This window comes from Linepithema humile, chromosome 3 (genome assembly GCF_040581485.1).
Source record: "Linepithema humile isolate Giens D197 chromosome 3, Lhum_UNIL_v1.0, whole genome shotgun sequence".
NCBI lineage: Eukaryota > Metazoa > Arthropoda > Insecta > Hymenoptera > Formicidae > Linepithema > Linepithema humile.
Window position 1 is genome coordinate 7,768,154 of NC_090130.1, and position 18,401 is coordinate 7,786,554.

At 35.5% G+C, this 18,401-nt stretch overlaps 2 protein-coding genes across 2 annotated transcripts in view; one reads left to right on the plus strand and one right to left on the minus strand.

Moving 5' to 3' along the window:
• Window positions 1–3,463, minus strand: part of LOC105676470 (MAP/microtubule affinity-regulating kinase 3-like) — a 122,803-nt gene extending 119,340 nt beyond the window's left edge. Inside the window, exons 1-2 of the mRNA XM_067351926.1 lie at window positions 3,100–3,463; window positions 2,741–2,774 (exon numbers count right to left, since the gene is read on the minus strand). The gene's annotated coding sequence lies outside the window, so the exon portion shown is untranslated. The remainder of the gene's footprint in view (window positions 1–2,740; window positions 2,775–3,099) is intronic.
• rsh (radish) overlaps window positions 1–18,401 on the plus strand; it is a 131,183-nt gene that overhangs the window by 79,604 nt on the left and 33,178 nt on the right. The window contains 7 exon segments of the mRNA XM_067351915.1: window positions 14,324–14,460; window positions 15,027–15,461; window positions 15,953–16,193; window positions 16,415–16,880; window positions 17,294–17,432; window positions 17,616–17,793; window positions 18,113–18,314. Coding sequence (XP_067208016.1) covers window positions 14,324–14,460; window positions 15,027–15,461; window positions 15,953–16,193; window positions 16,415–16,880; window positions 17,294–17,432; window positions 17,616–17,793; window positions 18,113–18,314 — 1,798 coding nt within the window.

Consider the following 18,401-nt stretch of genomic DNA (forward strand, 5'->3'; position numbering starts at 1 on the left):
CGCTGTACGTCGGAAAAATTCTGAAATAATGTGATGGAAAATAGTGTACATAAGTACTCACTGCGCATCCTGTTTCACAAATGATTAACAATCTCGCGTCTCTGTTTAATATATGCGGCGATCCTCCTCGATACTTCTCAAGAGTTCATGATACAAAATGCGCGTTTACAATTTTTTTCAATGTGACACGATATCATTTGCGGATTTAAAAAACGCACATTAAATCACGATCGCGAACAAATTGAGATTTTATAGACACTAAACTTGCCGATAGATTTATTCGATACTTCCGGCTTTTTATTATGCGCGACTCTACCTTCGATCGGCATAAAAATTCCGAGGAAAGGCGCGCCGTCGACGACGCGCGCGAACGACTGTTGCACAAATACCGTAAAATAAAGGAGATAACGTATCTCGATTAATCTCTCAGCGGTTACCTCAATGCTCTCTTCTCGATACTCCTCGATGCTTCCGATGCTAAATGGTACTCGAGACGCTCGATTACGCTCGCAGATAACGCAAAACGCACGTATTCATAAACGAATCCCTCTGGTGGAATATGATATTATTCGTAAGTGTAACAAGATATATTTGCGATTGCGCAGATATTAATTAATACTGAGACTAAAATCACCCGTAATTTGATATTATCGATTTATGCACAACGCGCTCTCAATCGGCGTGAAAATTTCAAATCTCTGTGAAGGGAGTTGTGTGTAAAAATCTCGCGAAAAGGTATATTGTTGACAAACATGGTAGACACAAATCACCATGCGAATACCGTAAACAAACAGGATAACTTGATTTGATTAATTCCTCGCGGCAGTCATACAATGCCTTACTCCTCGATGTTATAAATAACACACACAAACGCTACTCGGAACACATCAAACAAACAAACCCTGCAAAAAGTCAATACTGAAAATTAGCGTCTTTGGTCCGAAACATGAAACCGAATGTTTTCCTCATTGCACTTATTTCTACCAACTACTAAGTGTGTCAAGTTTACAGAAACAATATCTCTCGAGAATTTCCCGTACGGATTTATCATGCAGTGAAATAATTTCAGCTTGTTTTCTGCCAGATTCAAAAACTGAGGTTTTAATTATGCTTGCAAATGTAACATCTAGATTTCAAAACCTACGAGCTTGTATGTTATTCATGATAATAAATGATGTTTAACATTTCTATATCAATTACATCATAAAATAAAAGTTTAAAAAAATATTTTTTTTTAGCAAATGATAATGTTGGATAAAAATATATAAAATGAGAATGTATAAAACATTTTCAATTATTTAAAAATCTGAAACATATAAAATATATTTTTATATATTTCCCGTTGTTTATTAAATTATTATATTAAAATTCTAGGTAAAATTTTCCAATATCGAAAATACGTGCCCGATATCGGCAATTAAACATCAATAAATGACACTAGTTCAATACTGATTTTTTGTAAATTTGGTATTAACAAAGTACTATTTAGCAATACCATTCGCCGATGTCGATCATATATTGATTCAATGCCAGTATTAAAAACATAGCGAAATTATTATATCTGAAATAATCTTGTTTAGATTTTATTTTATGTTTCACTCGAATTTGGTATTAATCATGTCCTGTTTATCAGTATTATTCGGCCAATGTCGATCATATATTGATTCAATGCCAGTATTAAAAACATAACAAAATTATTCTATCTGAAATAATATGGTTTAGATTTTATTTCATGTCCCACCCGAAATTGTCTTACCTTGTCGCATTGAAAAACGCCTTTATTTTGAACCGCGCGAGAATAAATGATATATTTCAGATTTTTATTTTATATCCCTCCCGAAATTATCCTATCCTAATGCGTTGAAAAACATGTTTGTGTATATTTCAAGCATACAAATCAATTGTATTTATTGCTTATTTTATTCTCTCTCAAAATTTTCTTACTTTATCGCGAGACAAATTTCGCTCAGCGATTCTGTTTAGTAAACTGATTCTTAAAAACCGTATGTTTTTCCTATTTCAGTGGGGACAAAAATATCAGCTCCTCGATAAAGGCTCGCAAATTTATTACTTTTTCGAAAATGATAAGCGTTTAAAAGTTAATAAAAATCCCGCTTAATTTTGCATTGTATTATGCGTATTTTCGTGTGCAAATTGTATTTTGCAATAAAACAAAATTCGAGGACGTTGATAGTCGACCATGATTTCATGGTCGATCAATATCAACATTGTTCCGAAATCCGTGGTCAACCATGGAATTAATTAAGCCGTAGGACCACAGATGCATGGATAAGCTAGGAAACCACGAATGCGTCAACATCCAAAATAAATACATTTAATAATCGTGCATTATTATAACATGCACATATTTCAGAATTGATTTATCTGATCTAAATCCTAGCCTATCCATTTTAAAATAATAAATCTATAAAATAATGTAATTTTTATTTTTATTTATAATATTCGTGTTAACAGCAAAAATATACATAACACACACACGTACGGCAAAGAATAAATTTATCAAGATAATAAATAGTTCTTTTCTTCTTTTCTTCTAATAGTTTGTTTTTCTAAAAATCAATGCCTGTACAATTTAAAATACTTCTAAAATACGCGAAAATAAAATTTTTAAATAATTAATATTCTGTAGTTTACATTATGTTACATAAAAATATATATTTTACATCATTTTTAAATTTATTACCTTAATAATATTTAAATAAAAATAAATTGGACTTACCAGCACGATGTGCAGCAGCGGAGTTGTTGTTGATCTGTAAAATACAAAAAAATAGCGTTAAAAGATTATAATAGCGTTTAAAATAAAGAATATCTTAGAAATAATTGCGCACATTAAACTTTTTATTTGTCTGTTAACAAATAACTAATAAAAGAATTATCAAAAATTAAGATATTTAAAATGATACTAAATACGTACAAAATATTTAATAATCATGAATATTAAATATTGTAAATGTTTTACTAAATATTTCAAATATTTTATATACGTTACATCACATAATTATTTATGTGCAATATTTTACAAATAATAGATAATAGATAATAATAATAATAGATAACAAATAAATCATTGACTACCTCTTTGTTGCTCCGCCGGCACCGGATGTTCTTCCTGAACCTCCTCCTCCTCTCAGTCCTCTTGGCAGTCCCTCAAGGCACACACATGTATTCGCGACGCAAATATAAAATCGCTCGATATTTTAAACGACACTCCCGACGCATATTTTTATTATTAAACAAAATAAAAACTCGAATATCATTGCACGGAATATGATGCGTTCGATACTCCGCAGCGTTCGACACAAATAACCAAAGGAAAAGAAGGAGGGATTGAAAAGTGCAGAATAATTTGTAGCGCGTTGGTCGTCGGGATTATGCTACGCTTGAACTACAACTTAAACGCATTTTCTCTACTGCTCTTCTTACGCGAAAAATACAATGGCGATTACGGCATTTAAAGTTTTCCATTTGGTATATTATAATGCTAATACATTAAAAGTTAAAGTTAAAATAATAAATGTGAATACATGTGATGTTAAAATAAAAAGCCGGAGAATAACGACGTTGCCTCTTAATTGATAGATTAATATATTGTTTATAAGAAGCAATATTAATATTTATCGAGGTTGTAATTACGAAAGAGAATTATGCTAGGAGAATAGCAAGAAGAATAGTATTGGAAAGGATATACGTCGATACGGAACGATCCGCTTCGTACGAGTGCCGCCGTGCGAATGCTAAAGGGGCAATAAACATGTCAAGGTTATAGTCGTGAGGATTCCGGAAAGAATGCAGGACAACAACAATGTTGTGTAGCGCAAGAGAGAGAGAGAGGATATAAGGCCCTCAGGCTTATAAGCACGATAATGAAAACAATTCCGCGAATTGGTCACGAAAGGACAAAGTCGCGCTGATTCCGCTTTCCTAATACAACCGTGGTGAATATTAATATTGTTTTCTATAAATATCTATCAATTAAGAATTTGCATTGTTATTTAGCGCGATGATTTATTCAGTGGCTTTTTATTTTAACATTACATTTATTCACATTTAGGTAAAGTTAAAATAATACCTAAATGTGAATGAATGTGTAATGTTAAAATAAAAAGCCACTGAATAAATCATCGCGCTAAATAACAATGCAAACTCTTAATTGATATTTATAGAATAGATATTTATAGAAAACAATATTAATATTTACCACGGTTGTATTAGAAAGAACATTTTTTAACTTCAATTTTTATCTACATTATAATATATCAAATAGAAAATTTTAAATACTGTATTTTTCGTGTGGAAAGAGCATAGAAAATGTGTTTAAGTAGTACAAGCGTAGCATAGTGACAATTAACACGCAAAAAATTCTGCATTTTCCGATCCCTCCTTTTCGTTTCATTATTTGTGTCCAACGCGTTATATTTTGTGCAATTATACTCGAATTTTTATTTTGCCTAATGACAAAATATGCGTCGGGAGTGCCGTTTAAAATATCCGGCGATTTTCGTATTCGCAAACGTGTGAGAATGCCTTGAGGGATTGCCAAGAGAGATGAGAAGACTCAAGAAGAGCATCCGGCATCCAGAGCAACAAAGAGCTAATTAATTATTTATTTATTGCCTATTATTTGTAAAATATGCACTATGCGTTTTTCAAAGAACACCAAACCAGTCACTCTCGGATTTTAGATGCAAATAGCGGAAACTGAGCTGAGCTTTGCGCTAAGCATCACGCGAAAAACGTCGAGACAGTCGGATTATTTTCAAATGAGAGATATGATTTGCATACATGCAAAAGTGCGTGTAATAAAATTGCTTTTGGACTTTTGTCTTATCAGTAAAGCTCGTTGTGTATGTCGCATACGAGCTTTTGTCAGAGACAAAATAATCACGAAAATAATTGTTTAAATGGTCAAAGTTTATATAAGTTCATATCGGGTTGGCACTGCACCGATTGTAAATCCCTATCCGGGATTCTACAAAAAATACAAGCGTCCTTTAGGACTATCGCTTATATATTTACACTCATATTACCTTTGTGCTTGAATCAATTTTATTATAAGAATTCTAATAACTATTGCTGATACATCAATTATATAATTCTTTGATTTACTTATGTTATATATTTATAGCGAAATATAATTACGTGAAAAACGTAAAGGTCAAACAATTCTGTCCACACAATTTACAATATTTTGTCGAATCAAACGGAATTGCTGTTTATAAATCATATAGCTGTTTGATTTAAAATTTATGTTATTTCTAAGCAAATATGATGAGGCGGCCGCAGGAAAAAAACGATATTGTTGGGCGATATTACAAATTAAATAATAATGGCTTGCAATATTGATCATCTTATAACGTCGAGAAAATAGCAAATGTCTTTAATCGTACATTTGTGAAGGTGTAGCGAAAAAGTTTTATTTAGTTATAGAGCTCGATCCCTGATCCGGTCCTCTCGTCGATAAATTCCTCTCGCCGGTACACGAAAGAAGATATTAGTTCTCCTTCGCCCTCGGGAATTCCGCGGATCTTTCCGCTCCTTTCTCCTTGTTCCGTTCGTCACCACTGCGTCTAGGTTGTATCATTCGTTCTTTTTCCTTTTCTAACAGACAACATCGGACGTTGTCGCGATGGTTGCTATGGGGATACCCTTGGTTTTTCTTCTGTATCAAGCAACAGCGTGTCCGATTTTCACTTCTGTCCGTATTCGACCCTCACGACTCGTCACGTCCCTCTTCTGCTTCTTCGTTTTTATTTTCTTTTTTTTCATTGCTCCTTTTTGCTATGCCGTACGAGCCTTTTGAGACTTTCGTGCGACGTTGAAACATCGTTCATCCATCAGAGCGAGAACGCTTCTGGTCCAAACGTTGTTATAGCTTATCCACGTGCTTTATCATTCTACACAAATCGAAATTCTCCCGAAACGGCAATCTTTCTCACTGCATTTTAAATAAGGCTTCTTTCGAGATAACCTGATAAATTTTAAAACGTTTATGAAAAAAACATTATATAGTAAACAAACTATTGTTTGAAGAGGAAATATTTTTGTAGAAGATTGAAATTCTTTCCAAAGCTTCAAAATCCGAATAGATTTTTAGAAATTTTCGAAACAAACAAACTGCGCATTAATATAAACAACAAATAATTGTCTATAATATTTTTATGTTTTTAATATTTCGCAAAATAATATTGTTGCAAATTATTCTTTACAATAATATTGTTCTTCATAGATTTTTTTTTATTTTTCTAATTACATTTACTTTATTTGCAATTTTGGCGAGAATTCAGTTTTATGAAAAAACCTTGTTTTAGAATGATCAATGATATTGACAGATGAAAAACTTTTGAAAAAGACAGAATGTAATAATTTATATATTCTGTTAGTAATTTTTCAGTAATTTTTTTTTTTGCGAGATTTGTATGGGTATCATTAATGTTTATTAAATAGTCACGTGCACGTCATTCTTAATGATAACTCGAGAACAGATCTTTCAGGAAAAAATCACATTTTTCGTAGTAGAATTTCCCGACGGAGGTATCCTAGAAGGATATTTACCGACCGACGCCGTCATGTCCTTCATCTTTTAACGCCCACCTGTGGATCACTATTTCTTCTAAGTATCGAGCCTTTTGTACACGATCACTTGGGACAAGGAGCACGAGCATTTCCGGGACTCGTATTGTAACGTCCATCACGGGCGATTGTTTCGCGAAAGGCGATCCCTCTATGGGAAATAATCGCGGACCGCTTATTATCGAGTGAAGCTCGACATGGACCGTTCGTTCCGCTACCTTCGAAGGTTTCTCCCGATTCACCTTAGACGATTCCGTCGGCTTGATTTGACGTAGTTGAAATCGCTATCGTGTAATACGTACAAGAAAACGTCAAAGTCAGCAGGAAATTGAAGAACCGTGTCCGATAACAGGTAGAGAAAATAGAGACTTAAGACGGATCCTTGCATGAAAAGGTCTTCCGCGAGTCAAGAGAGTTCTCTCGGAAGCAATTATCGCTGGTCGTAGTACCAATTTCAGCATTAAGAGACTAGCGTTTCTCTTGGTGTTTCATTTCTTATAATTCGCATTTTTTTTTACTCTCCGTTTTATCATTTATTTTTCTCTAAATTTCATAATTCTTTTTATTAACGGTATATCGCCTTTTGTTTTGTTAAGTCATATGTCCGATAAACGATGCAAAATACGTCACATATATTTAAACAGCGCTAACGTCTCCTCTATATTCTTTCAAAACTACTAATGTTTCTTTAGCATTTCCGTCAGTCTGAAAGTATGCATGAGCTACGGAAACTTTATCGCAAAATTACAGAAACTTTGAAATCCCGTGAAACATATATGTCCCAAGAGTGATAAAAGAGTTCATCATATACATGATCAAAAATTATCGCCTCGTGTGAATAAAATTCGTATAATATTTCAAAATATACTTTTAACTTTGTGATACATTAGAAATTTTTGATGATAACCTGATTTTTATTATAACAAATACACAAATTGGGAGAAAATAATTAACATAAATATATATTCAGTGTGTATTATTAATATATTAATAATTAATAATTTTACTTAAAAACGAATAATTGAATAATCAATGCATAGTTAATATGTGTTATCAATATACATTTTATTAAATATATATAGTCAATTTGCAATGTACAAGTATTAATTATTAATTATTATTAATACTTGTACATTACAAATTGAGATTTCATAAAAATATAGTTTCCTAGAACAATATTCTTTAAATATTTGCTGCCTCACACGAAGACGTCTACGTGTAAAGCATATATTGATACTTCCATTATCGATTCTCCGTCATCCTCAAATATTTAACTCGATAGAAAGCTTTAACGCGTGACAGACATGATCGAGTTTACAAAACGTGAACACCGTACCGTTTCGATAAAGTCGGGACATTTTACCATCATTTACATGGAGAATATCTGCTATTTCATTATTATTCGCTTCTGACATTTCGAAACAAGAATCCGTATTTGTATCGCATAATGGTACTTTATATTTCATAACTCGAGTTGTTCTCTTATACTTCTCTCTTTTGTATATTTTTCATAGTTTTCCTCCATAAAATATTTAATTTTTAAACAGTTTAAGTAAATTTTTATTCTCTCGCGATTTTCGTACAGCAAAAAAATTATTAGAATTTTATAAATAAAGATCACTTTAAGTCATATTTTCCTCCAATAAATTAACAGCATAATGCTTTTTACTATAAAGTAGTTTTTAAGCTAAATTTATAGAGCTGTTTTAAATAAAGTAAAAATTTATAGCTCATGTATTAATTGCGAGAGAGTACAGATATAACATCCGTATTAATTAAAATGTCTGGAAAAGAGGTAAATGTTACTCAGAATATTCTCTGTCCACACTTTTCATTTTTCATACTTGGAGAACCTTTCGCGATTTTCATCCAAGACGAACATCAGATGCAGAGGAAAGAATTATTTCATCTCAGGGGTAGCTTTTTTTGCTTCCTTTTGCTTTCTGCATCCCGTTCTCCCTCCCCATCTAACCGTTACTGGTTACCAGCTCATTCGCAGATGAGCTTTCCAAACGATGCCGGATGAGTTTTCCTTCCGACGAGTTTTGGGGTCAGATTTTATTAAGGTACTTTGTGGCCTGCGTCGCGAATCCGCGAAGCAGGAAGACGAGTCCTTCAATTTGCGCGAACTACCTCGCTGAGTCCTCTGCGAGCTTTTCGCGGATAAACTTTGCTCATTTTTACTGAGCCGCAATCACGGCGATCTCTCGCGATATCCTGCGAGTTATCATTACCTACGAGCAAACGTCTTAAGATGCTTCTTCTCATTACGTGGCGTTCCGTAGATAACTACATGCAAGATCTACAAAGCTATAATCGTAAAAATGTACAATATTTCGTACTATAAAATATGTAAGAAATTACGCGATTAATATAAAATGTCTTATTTTCAAAAATAAATATCGCAAGTTTTGTAGTTTTAGTATAATAAATAAAATTGTGATAAGATTAGATAAATATTAAAATATAGACTAAATATGTATTGAGTTGATCAGAAAATTTCTTAGGATTTTTCGAAAATGAAAGATGAGGAAATTGTCTGATCAAGCCAATATTACTTATATTTTAGTTTTAAATTTCTCTAAAATATAAGGTTGATATCTGTTGAAAACGTCAAAAAAAAGTTTCAAGTGGGCAGATAGAATTAGCATTATATTTATTATTAATGCAATTACAAAATGCATTTGCATCCTATTCTCGGAAAAAATTATGCAATAACCAAAATGCAGATAACAATCATGACCGAGAAAAGAATGCTTTGAAATTACAAATAAGATTGTAATGGGTTGTATTGTTGGTCACTTCGCATTTGCATAAATTTTTAAAATATGCAGTCGCGTTTTTTGTGTCCTATCTATATGCTGGTTTCTGGTTACGACGCTTCGAATTACACATGCGCGTCATGTTGCGTGAAATTAAATTCAGGAGCGAATATGATCTTGCGGAATATCTGCTGCTCGTTCATAATTTCAATGTTAACATGACGCCCGCACGAAGCGTAATTCACTCTGTATTACAGTCATTCGCGCAATTGCGAAACTGGAGAGTAATAAATATAACGAGCGTCATACATTTAAACAACAAAATATTTAACTGCCATATAAAGTACGGGCGCGATACGCAAGAAAAATCTTCGATTCAGATTTGATTGCTTGTTGTAATTAAAAACGATTTTTCTTTACTTTGATTGCTTATTGTAATTAAAAACAATATTCCTTTTTCGCTTTTTAATTATGATTTTAGGAGATTAACTCGTAATATACTTTGACCTTTTTTGATTGAAGGTACGATATTACATATTAAAGCCCGTAAATGGTCCCTACGTAAATTGACTCGATTTTCCGTTTTGATCCTAAAAACAATTCTGTTTCGCTCTATGGCCGCATAACGCAAGCCATTTTCCGCTCAACTCTCGCAATCGGCATCATTACCGTACAATGGATGTTGAAACAGGAAATGTCAAAGCTGTCGTATTAATGACGCACAGGCATTTCGCTGGCCGATAATACAAGCCGCAATGTGACGTTAAACCACGCATTATGGCGACGCAGGGTGATCCGGCCAGTAGATTTGGCACGCATGCTATCATAATGTGTTAAAGTAGAGCAGATATTGAAAATCTCCAATACAGAAAGACGTGCGTGAATGATATTCATTATTAACAAGATATTCTAGAAATTATGAAAATATCTCTCTACTCTTTAAAACACGAGACTTTCAAATAAAAAATTACATAAAATCCTCTCAATGCTGCAGAATGAACACAATCTTTATAATTAATTAATACAGAAAAATGTATCATATCATTTAAAAAACTTCAAACAAATTTTCTGTTGAGAATTAATTTCAAAGCCTTGTAAATTCCGCGTGTAATTACTGGTTCGTCGGGTAACTTTGTGTTATATATGTCTTTTAATTTTAAAAAAGAATAAATGTGTTTGTTATATCTTAATATTTGTCCGACATCATCATGAAAATATCTCGACTTCCAAAATTGGCTTTTAAAATTTTCCTTTAAATAATATTGCTAACAATAAATTTATTTTATTGCTCTTGAAATTGCTTTTCACTTCTCGGAACGGAAATTGGTGGAACAAATTTTTCGCAATAATCGACTTTAATAACGCACGAAATTGCAGTGGCCAGTGAAAAATGTTATCCATCTTTCCGCTTCGTTCATCGCGCTATATATAATATAAGAATTTTTATCGATAAGAAGCTCTCGCGTTTAATGTTAGTCGTATTCAATAATAAAAATTAAGATTTTTATACTTAAAATTTTTCTTCTTTTTTAATTTAGATTCTTCACTGTACCACACTTTTTTACGTGTCTTTTTCTCTTTACAAACCTCAGCGCGGCTTTGGGATTGCGGCTTCAACGCGAGCAAATAAAAGTCCGTAATCTGCGTGCTTCTGTGCATCTGCACTTTCCCGTGCTCTCGGAGAGCATTAGCAAAGAAAAAAATTCTGTTTCTCGCTGAGGACTATATTAGAGAATGTTTTTTTATTCCAACAAAAATTACTTAGCAATAATATCGTTGAGTCGTTATAGTTTACTTACCTAATTTTTATTTAAACGCATTACACTCGTAAATTAGCGTAAACGTAACTCCTATTTTTCGAAGAAAAGTGACTTAGATCTTCTTTTAATTTGTAATTGCGAATAAATAAAAGTACCGCAATTACAAATGACCTCAATTATGAATGTGTTAATGGAAACTCAGGTCAACTTTTTCGAAAGAGAAAAACGAGAGAGCATGTTTCGCAAATTTTTAATAGCATTCAGCATTTGGCATCATGCTAATTGAGCGTTGGATTAAAATTCTAAGGGAATAAATTAAGAACCAAGAAGAACATCAGAACCGCCAAGTCTCCACTTTTAATTGAATAATTCGCAAGCGAAACCGACTTATTCTTCCCGGCGTGTTAAATTTTCGTATCCTTTTCAAAGAAGCTTTACGTACGAACTTATTGACAATCGATATTAGACGCAGAGTTTGTTACGGATGCTCGTTTGTTTGGCGGAGCGGAGTAATCGGGGAAGTGAATCACTAATTAGGTCACTTTGTGCATAAGTAAGCTCTACGGCTTTGACGGCGAGATTAATTAATTGTTGCCCGTGTGAGCGTTTCGAGTTCGGGTTTTCAAGCGAGGCCAAGTTTTTGTGTCTGACGAAACTGTAATTGCACTCTATCGAAACAGTTTTGTCAACCGTTGAATTACTTCTCTTAATTCGTCTTATACAGCCTGTTAAGCTTCGCCGTTAACGACCGACTGTATATTAGCATACGAATGGATTGGAAGTTGGCCGACTCGTGATTTCTCTTAATGTAAGGCTACGTCAAGTTTTAACAAGGTAATATTATTATGACACAGCGGAAGTTTCTAGAATGTTATCAACATGACGAAACTTGTATCAGATCGGTCTTGCAGAAACTACGCGAAGATTATAGACGGAAATGTGTATTTGATAGAAATTTATAGTGCAAAAGTTTGCACGCATCCGACTCGCGGAACGCGCAGTTCCGCTTAATATACGAATATCCAATATGAATGAAACGGGATGTTTCAGTACATGAGATCCAAGTGATGCAGAAATCCTCATAATGCGTTTATGATAATATTTCAAAATGAGTGTTGGCTAATTAAAATCGCATTTTCTCGTATGCGGTGATAACATTAAATCTCGTTATATCAGCCGCCCAGTTATTACACAATTGTTCAAATATTTTGATTAATGCGGCATACTTTACAAAACATAATGTTATTAAATTATATCTACACAAATTTATTAAAAGATCGGGCGTACAAGAGTATCATTGAGAGTAACGTGAAATATATACATATCTGTACAAGCAGACCAATTGTATTTTTAATAATTAATTTATACATTAATTATTGTTTGTACTCAATATTTACCGATACATTCGATACATCCTCCTACATAAATATGGTATTTATCAACCGCAATTAACATTTTTAAAAATAATAATATATAATGCACCTAAAAACATATGTTTCCCGCAATTATTAATATAAACAGACATAAAATATATCATTCTTTATATATATATAATATAACTATAATACATATACAATATTATTTTATTTCAATAATTCATCACTAAATAATATTGCATTATTTATTCTGAAAATGTAATTGTATTATCTTACCATAATCAAACTCCATTGTCAGTCTTTTTGCAACATCATCGATTTCCGATACACCGTATATAAGAAACCGACGGCGGCGTCGTGCAAAAACAACGCGGCTCTCGTGATTAAAAGCGATCATCGATTACTCCCACGCTACTCTCAAGTATCATGCGCCTTTTCAGGATACAGCATCATCGAGAGCGCGATGCCTCTTTACATCAACTACTTTACTATCGAATCCGGTAGCGGTCTATCGAAAAAAAAAAGTTTGTGTGTGTGTATCTTTTGCAGGTCGGCCAGGCCCTTGCCATGCGATGTCGTTGCAGAGCCCCAGACTTCGACATTACAGGTCGAAACATCAAATCAGATATATGCCTTCTAAAAAAAGTTTTCATTATGTGCTGTATATACATGAGAAAAGACATGCGGCTCTCTCGCTCTAGTAATTGTATATATATTATATATCATATTGTATAATATATATATATTATATATATATGTAAATATATATATACAATATATATTCTCGAGTTTCTTTATGCATCCACGCTTTTGGAATGACGTTCATCGGCGCTCGCGAAACACGCTGCGGTAACATTCCTAGACCGGAGGCTGATGTCGATTTGCGTGAGCTCGACAATCTCGAGCTTTGCATACGCTGGAATGAGTCTCGCGTTTATTTGCACTGCTACTGAAGTCTCCATCCTATACATATTAAAATTTATGCTAATTCTAAACGATGCAGAGCATTCAATTTCACATATATTAAACATTAAACAGTATGTCGCGGTAATTTTAGACAGCGAGCATGTATCTTTAAATTAAAGTCATGCAAATTAAATTTATATTTGCAATTGCTTGTGTAATCCAATTAATATTTGTCAAATATAATATTTTTAATATCAACGGCGAGAGTGTTTACACGCTGAGTGCTACATGCTGGTTGATAATCAATTTTTAGCAAATATTTGACGTTCTAAAATTTCACATTTGCACCAGCGTAAACCGCAATCTTTTGCGATTCTATTTATTCTCGCGTATTTTGTCAGAAGCCGATCGAGCTTGCGCAACCGCCAGCCCCGTCTGTAATTATTACACCTGCGTTATTGTGTCTATTGTACATTGTTAGAGTGTTGTTCTACTTAGCTACGTTTGTATTATCTTGGATATCTCGTTAAGTTTTTTCGATCGTATTCACGAAATGGGCGTAGACGAAGCGTGGTTTCGCAGCGATAAGAGTAAAGTGGGAAGAGGCTCGTATCTGTATATATCAATACCCCGCGTGTCTCTTCCTGCTGTTTCTCGGATTTGCTTCACATAAAAAAAAAATTACACTCGAACATGATATGTGCGATCGCGACTTGAAGGGTGTTTGAAGGGAAACCACGACTTCGACAAATTATCACTTTTAAGCGCTCTGTTGGCATGGCCTGGTTTCACGTAATTTTATCGTTGAAAGATGCACCTTCTTCTTCCGTTAAAAGCTCTTCCCGTCCCGCTCGCGCGTGGCGGCAAGCGGGCGTCACGCTTTCTCTGCCGGCTTAAGCCGAGACCGCGCACTTCCTTTTTTCAGGACCATGACAGCGATCTGCTTCGTGTGCAACCTGCCGATCCTGAGTCATCAGGTCGGGCTGATATGGCAGGGTGGCAACGGCTGGGACGACCTCGTGCGAGAGCAAGTGGAGGAGTCTACTCTGAAGCAACGACTGGGTATGCATAGACACGCTTTGTACCCGTAACCAGCATTTTTCGCACGAAAGCACATTATGGAAATTTGGTGGTTTTCTCATGCAAAAGCGCTTTGAATTCATTTTCGTGAGAATTGTAATGGCTGGTCTCTGACTTGGCGGAATATTAAAGTCAAAGGTTAATAGTATTTATATTTTCCTTTGTCTTTGTAAATAAAATGCATTTCTTCAAAAACGAAAAGAAAGAAAATTAGAAAGTATATATAGAGGAAATAATATGTAATAATGGGAAAAGAAACAGATTCTCAAGATAAAACTTGCGAAGCTGCCGAATTGGAAGTTTGATTGGGTAATTAATATATTTTCATGTTCTTTTTTCCAATTAGAAAATAATATTTCGATAATTGCATCAATCACCAATCTGTCTCATTATAAGAAAAACAATAACTCTTATGAAACTTTCTATTATAATCGCATCAGATTTTTTCTGTAACAAGTCGATAACAAAATCTCATCTCACTCTTGACAACTTATCAATGAACGATAACAATCTCTTCAGAGTTACAAGAAGAACGCGTTTGCCCTCAGGAACAGGCAGACGAGACTCCGCGGCGCAGATTACATCGATCTCGCCGCCGAACGAGATTCAGGACTCCTCGCCGACGAACCAGCGCCGTCGGCGATCAAGCCTCGCTCAGCTCACTGACATACTGCGCGAATGGGGTGGCGGTGTATCCGGAAAAAGCAGCCGCGGCAACAAGCTCTCCCGCAGGGAGACCCTGGCGGACATCGCCAAATTGCCGTGGTCGCGGCAGACCACCACAGACGCCAGTCACTTGGCCAGCCTGCGAAAAAGGCGGGAAAGCTCGGTCGACAGCGGTATTCGGAGTCAGGTGTCGACCAAATCTAGACGGGACTCGGCCATCAGCGACTTTAAGAACGACATAGCCCGGTTGTGGAGCAAAAAGGATGTGCAGCCGCAGCCGCAGCCGCCCACGGTCATCTCGCCCACGCCGCGACGAGGTGAAATTTCCAGCGGCAGAGAAGTAGCTCGCTACTCTCGTAGCAGACACAGTCTAAAAATAGCACCCGCGCTTGCGATCACCTCGAGGCACCGTGATTGATTCGTGGATTCAGTGAAAATAACGTTTCGCGAGTTGCGATGTTGGTGAGAAAGAGTATTGGAGACTCATACGTCTTGCATGCGAAATGTAGTCGTGAGTTCTGTGTTAAAAAAAACGCGGAGTGGCGTATCGTGCCGGTTTAACGTTTAAGATCGCTTCGAAAACACAAAGAGCAATCTAATTTCTACATTTATATCGAATCTTTGAGAAAACTCTTACTTGTTCTATCATTTTTAATCAATTTCGATTATATCAGTGAGGTTTATAAACATTTGTATAAGTAATCACGATTTTTAAATAACGTACTTTCAAAAAATTGGTTGCGAAAGGAATATCGTTAATTATCGGATTGCTAGCATATACGTTGTATTAATTTTTATATTATTGCAGGTTCGGGAGAATCGAAAAACTCTCGTCGCGGCTCGGGCGAGAGCGCGAGATCCAGGAGGGACTCGGTGATTGCGGGACAAACTCCGAGTCCCGGCGAGCGTAAGCACAATTGTCGCCATCATAGACGTAGGCAATCTCAACAGTCGGTCGACGGAGGTGGTATCACGCCTACAAAATACTACAGGAATGATCAAAGACCGAGCGCTTCTAGTACGGACAGTGCGGCTAGTAATACGGTTAGGTCGGTATAAAATCACGATAGTTAAGTAATTCAATTTAAATAAATAGTTCGTGTAATAGCTAAATTTTTAGATGGATTGTCATTTTTTCGCATTATCAATATATTAAAATATATCACCTAAATCATGGCGTTACAATTTCACTGGTAGTTTGTCACTTCTGAGGTGCGTTAATATTTAATACAGTGATGATACATGTTTTATTCATGACTCTTCTCCACAGAGACCATCTGGAGGCTCAGAGAAGCTCCACAGACAAGAGCGAAAGATCGAGCAGTATCGAAGCCAAGACCCAATCGACGAGCACCTCCATGAACGACACAAAAATAGTGATGACGGCGACGTCTTTGACAGTCGACGGAAAGGCGTGCGTCGTCACCACCACGGAATCAAGAATGATGACAGTGACAATCAACACCTTGCCGGTGGTGCCAACTTCGTCGACCTTGAGCGTAGAGCAGAAGATTGTTTTTGAAAACAAGTCTGGCATCAATCTGGACACATCCGTGAACCCGCCGACTATCGTCATGTCTTCGGTAACACCACCGGCGATCTCACCGACGACCGGAAGCAGCCTCCCGCTTCCCGGCACCTCGACTTCCGGTAGCTCAAGCCCGGTCGGCTCCCCGAATGTCAACAACACACCTACGCATCCGTTACTTTCCACTCGAAGAGACTCAACTACGCAGGTAAGCTAACGATAACGGTTACTTCATTATGATGAAAAAAAAATGACAATATTAAGTAATTCGATCTACAATCATCTACAATGCTTTTACAACGCGATTATCGAGACGCAAATACTATTCATTGAGTTGTCAACTTTGTTTCAAACTCATCAGCAGAACCTAAATTAGCAAAGTATATTTGTAAAAGAGACATTAAACAGCCTATACTGTTTTTATTTGCCTTACTTAATTATAATTCTATTAAGAACACACGGCAATAACACGGCTTGAACACATTATCTTTTGTGAAAATAGATTAATTCATCTAATCAAATCTCTTCTGCATAATTTAATGGAACGGTAGAAACTTTTAATCTCTTTCGAAAACGGTATATTATACAGTTATAATAGTCACACGTTGGGTCTTTTAACAGTGTTATTACAAGGGTAAAGAAGTTTCGCCGAACAAATTGTCGAGGCTGACGCGTCAACAGGCAGCAATAGACGAATCGATGCCACCCGTGGGACGTCGTGGTAGCCAGCCAACTTTATCACCGGATCCTGACGATGGGGGTAGGTATCGACTGTTGTTACAATTAATTTTAATATATCAATTGCGATTGCCTATAGTCTCTTACTTTCTTTGCGTGTGTATATAATCCATTTAGATTATATATTTTTTTTTTAAATAATGATTAAAAGAAATGTTAAAAAAGATATTTTCTTAATATATTAATCTCATCGATACGTTTGAAGGTCGGAAAGCGCGGAGAGACTCCTTGAGTCCAGATTCCGCTTCCTATCCTCGACGTCGAGATTCAAAAAGTCATCTGAGTCCTGACAGAAACGTTGATAAGAGAGATATCAGTCCTATCAGGCAAAGGAAAGCTCGATTGAGAAGGCAATCCACCTCTATGGCTGGTCGGCCATCAAGGTACCTGCATTCTATTGATTTTTCAATGTTGCGAATATGATACTTCATTCAACACTCGTAAACTTTCTCTCTCTCTCTCTCTCTCTCTCTCTCTCTCTCTCTCTCTCTCTCTCTCTGAGAAGTTGTTATTGACACTTTAAATTCTAATATTAATCCTAAAATATTTTCTTTTCAACTATGTGTGTATTCAAGTTTTTGTATATTAGAATAGTAGTAATTTTTTTCGTAATTAATCAAAAGATACACAATAATTTCGTAAAAATTTATAGTAATATTCAATGCCTTGTATGTGAGTTTTATATTGAACTTTGCTTTGCAGATCGCCAGACAGCTCTTCGTGTTCGTCCCGAGATCCCAGCCCTTGCGCTCGCGCACCCGGTATCCAACATGCGCCGACAATACGACGACAATCCACCACCGAGGAGATCTTGATAGCGCGCGGTTTTCGACGGCAGAGCACCACCGAGGAAATGATACGCTGCCGTAATTTTAGACGACAGAGCTCTCAAAGTGACGACACGGTTCGTTTTTTTCGTTAATTCACGGCAATAAATTTCAGCTTGAAACAAACACATTAAAAAAGAGAAATATTTGAATTTTTATTGATA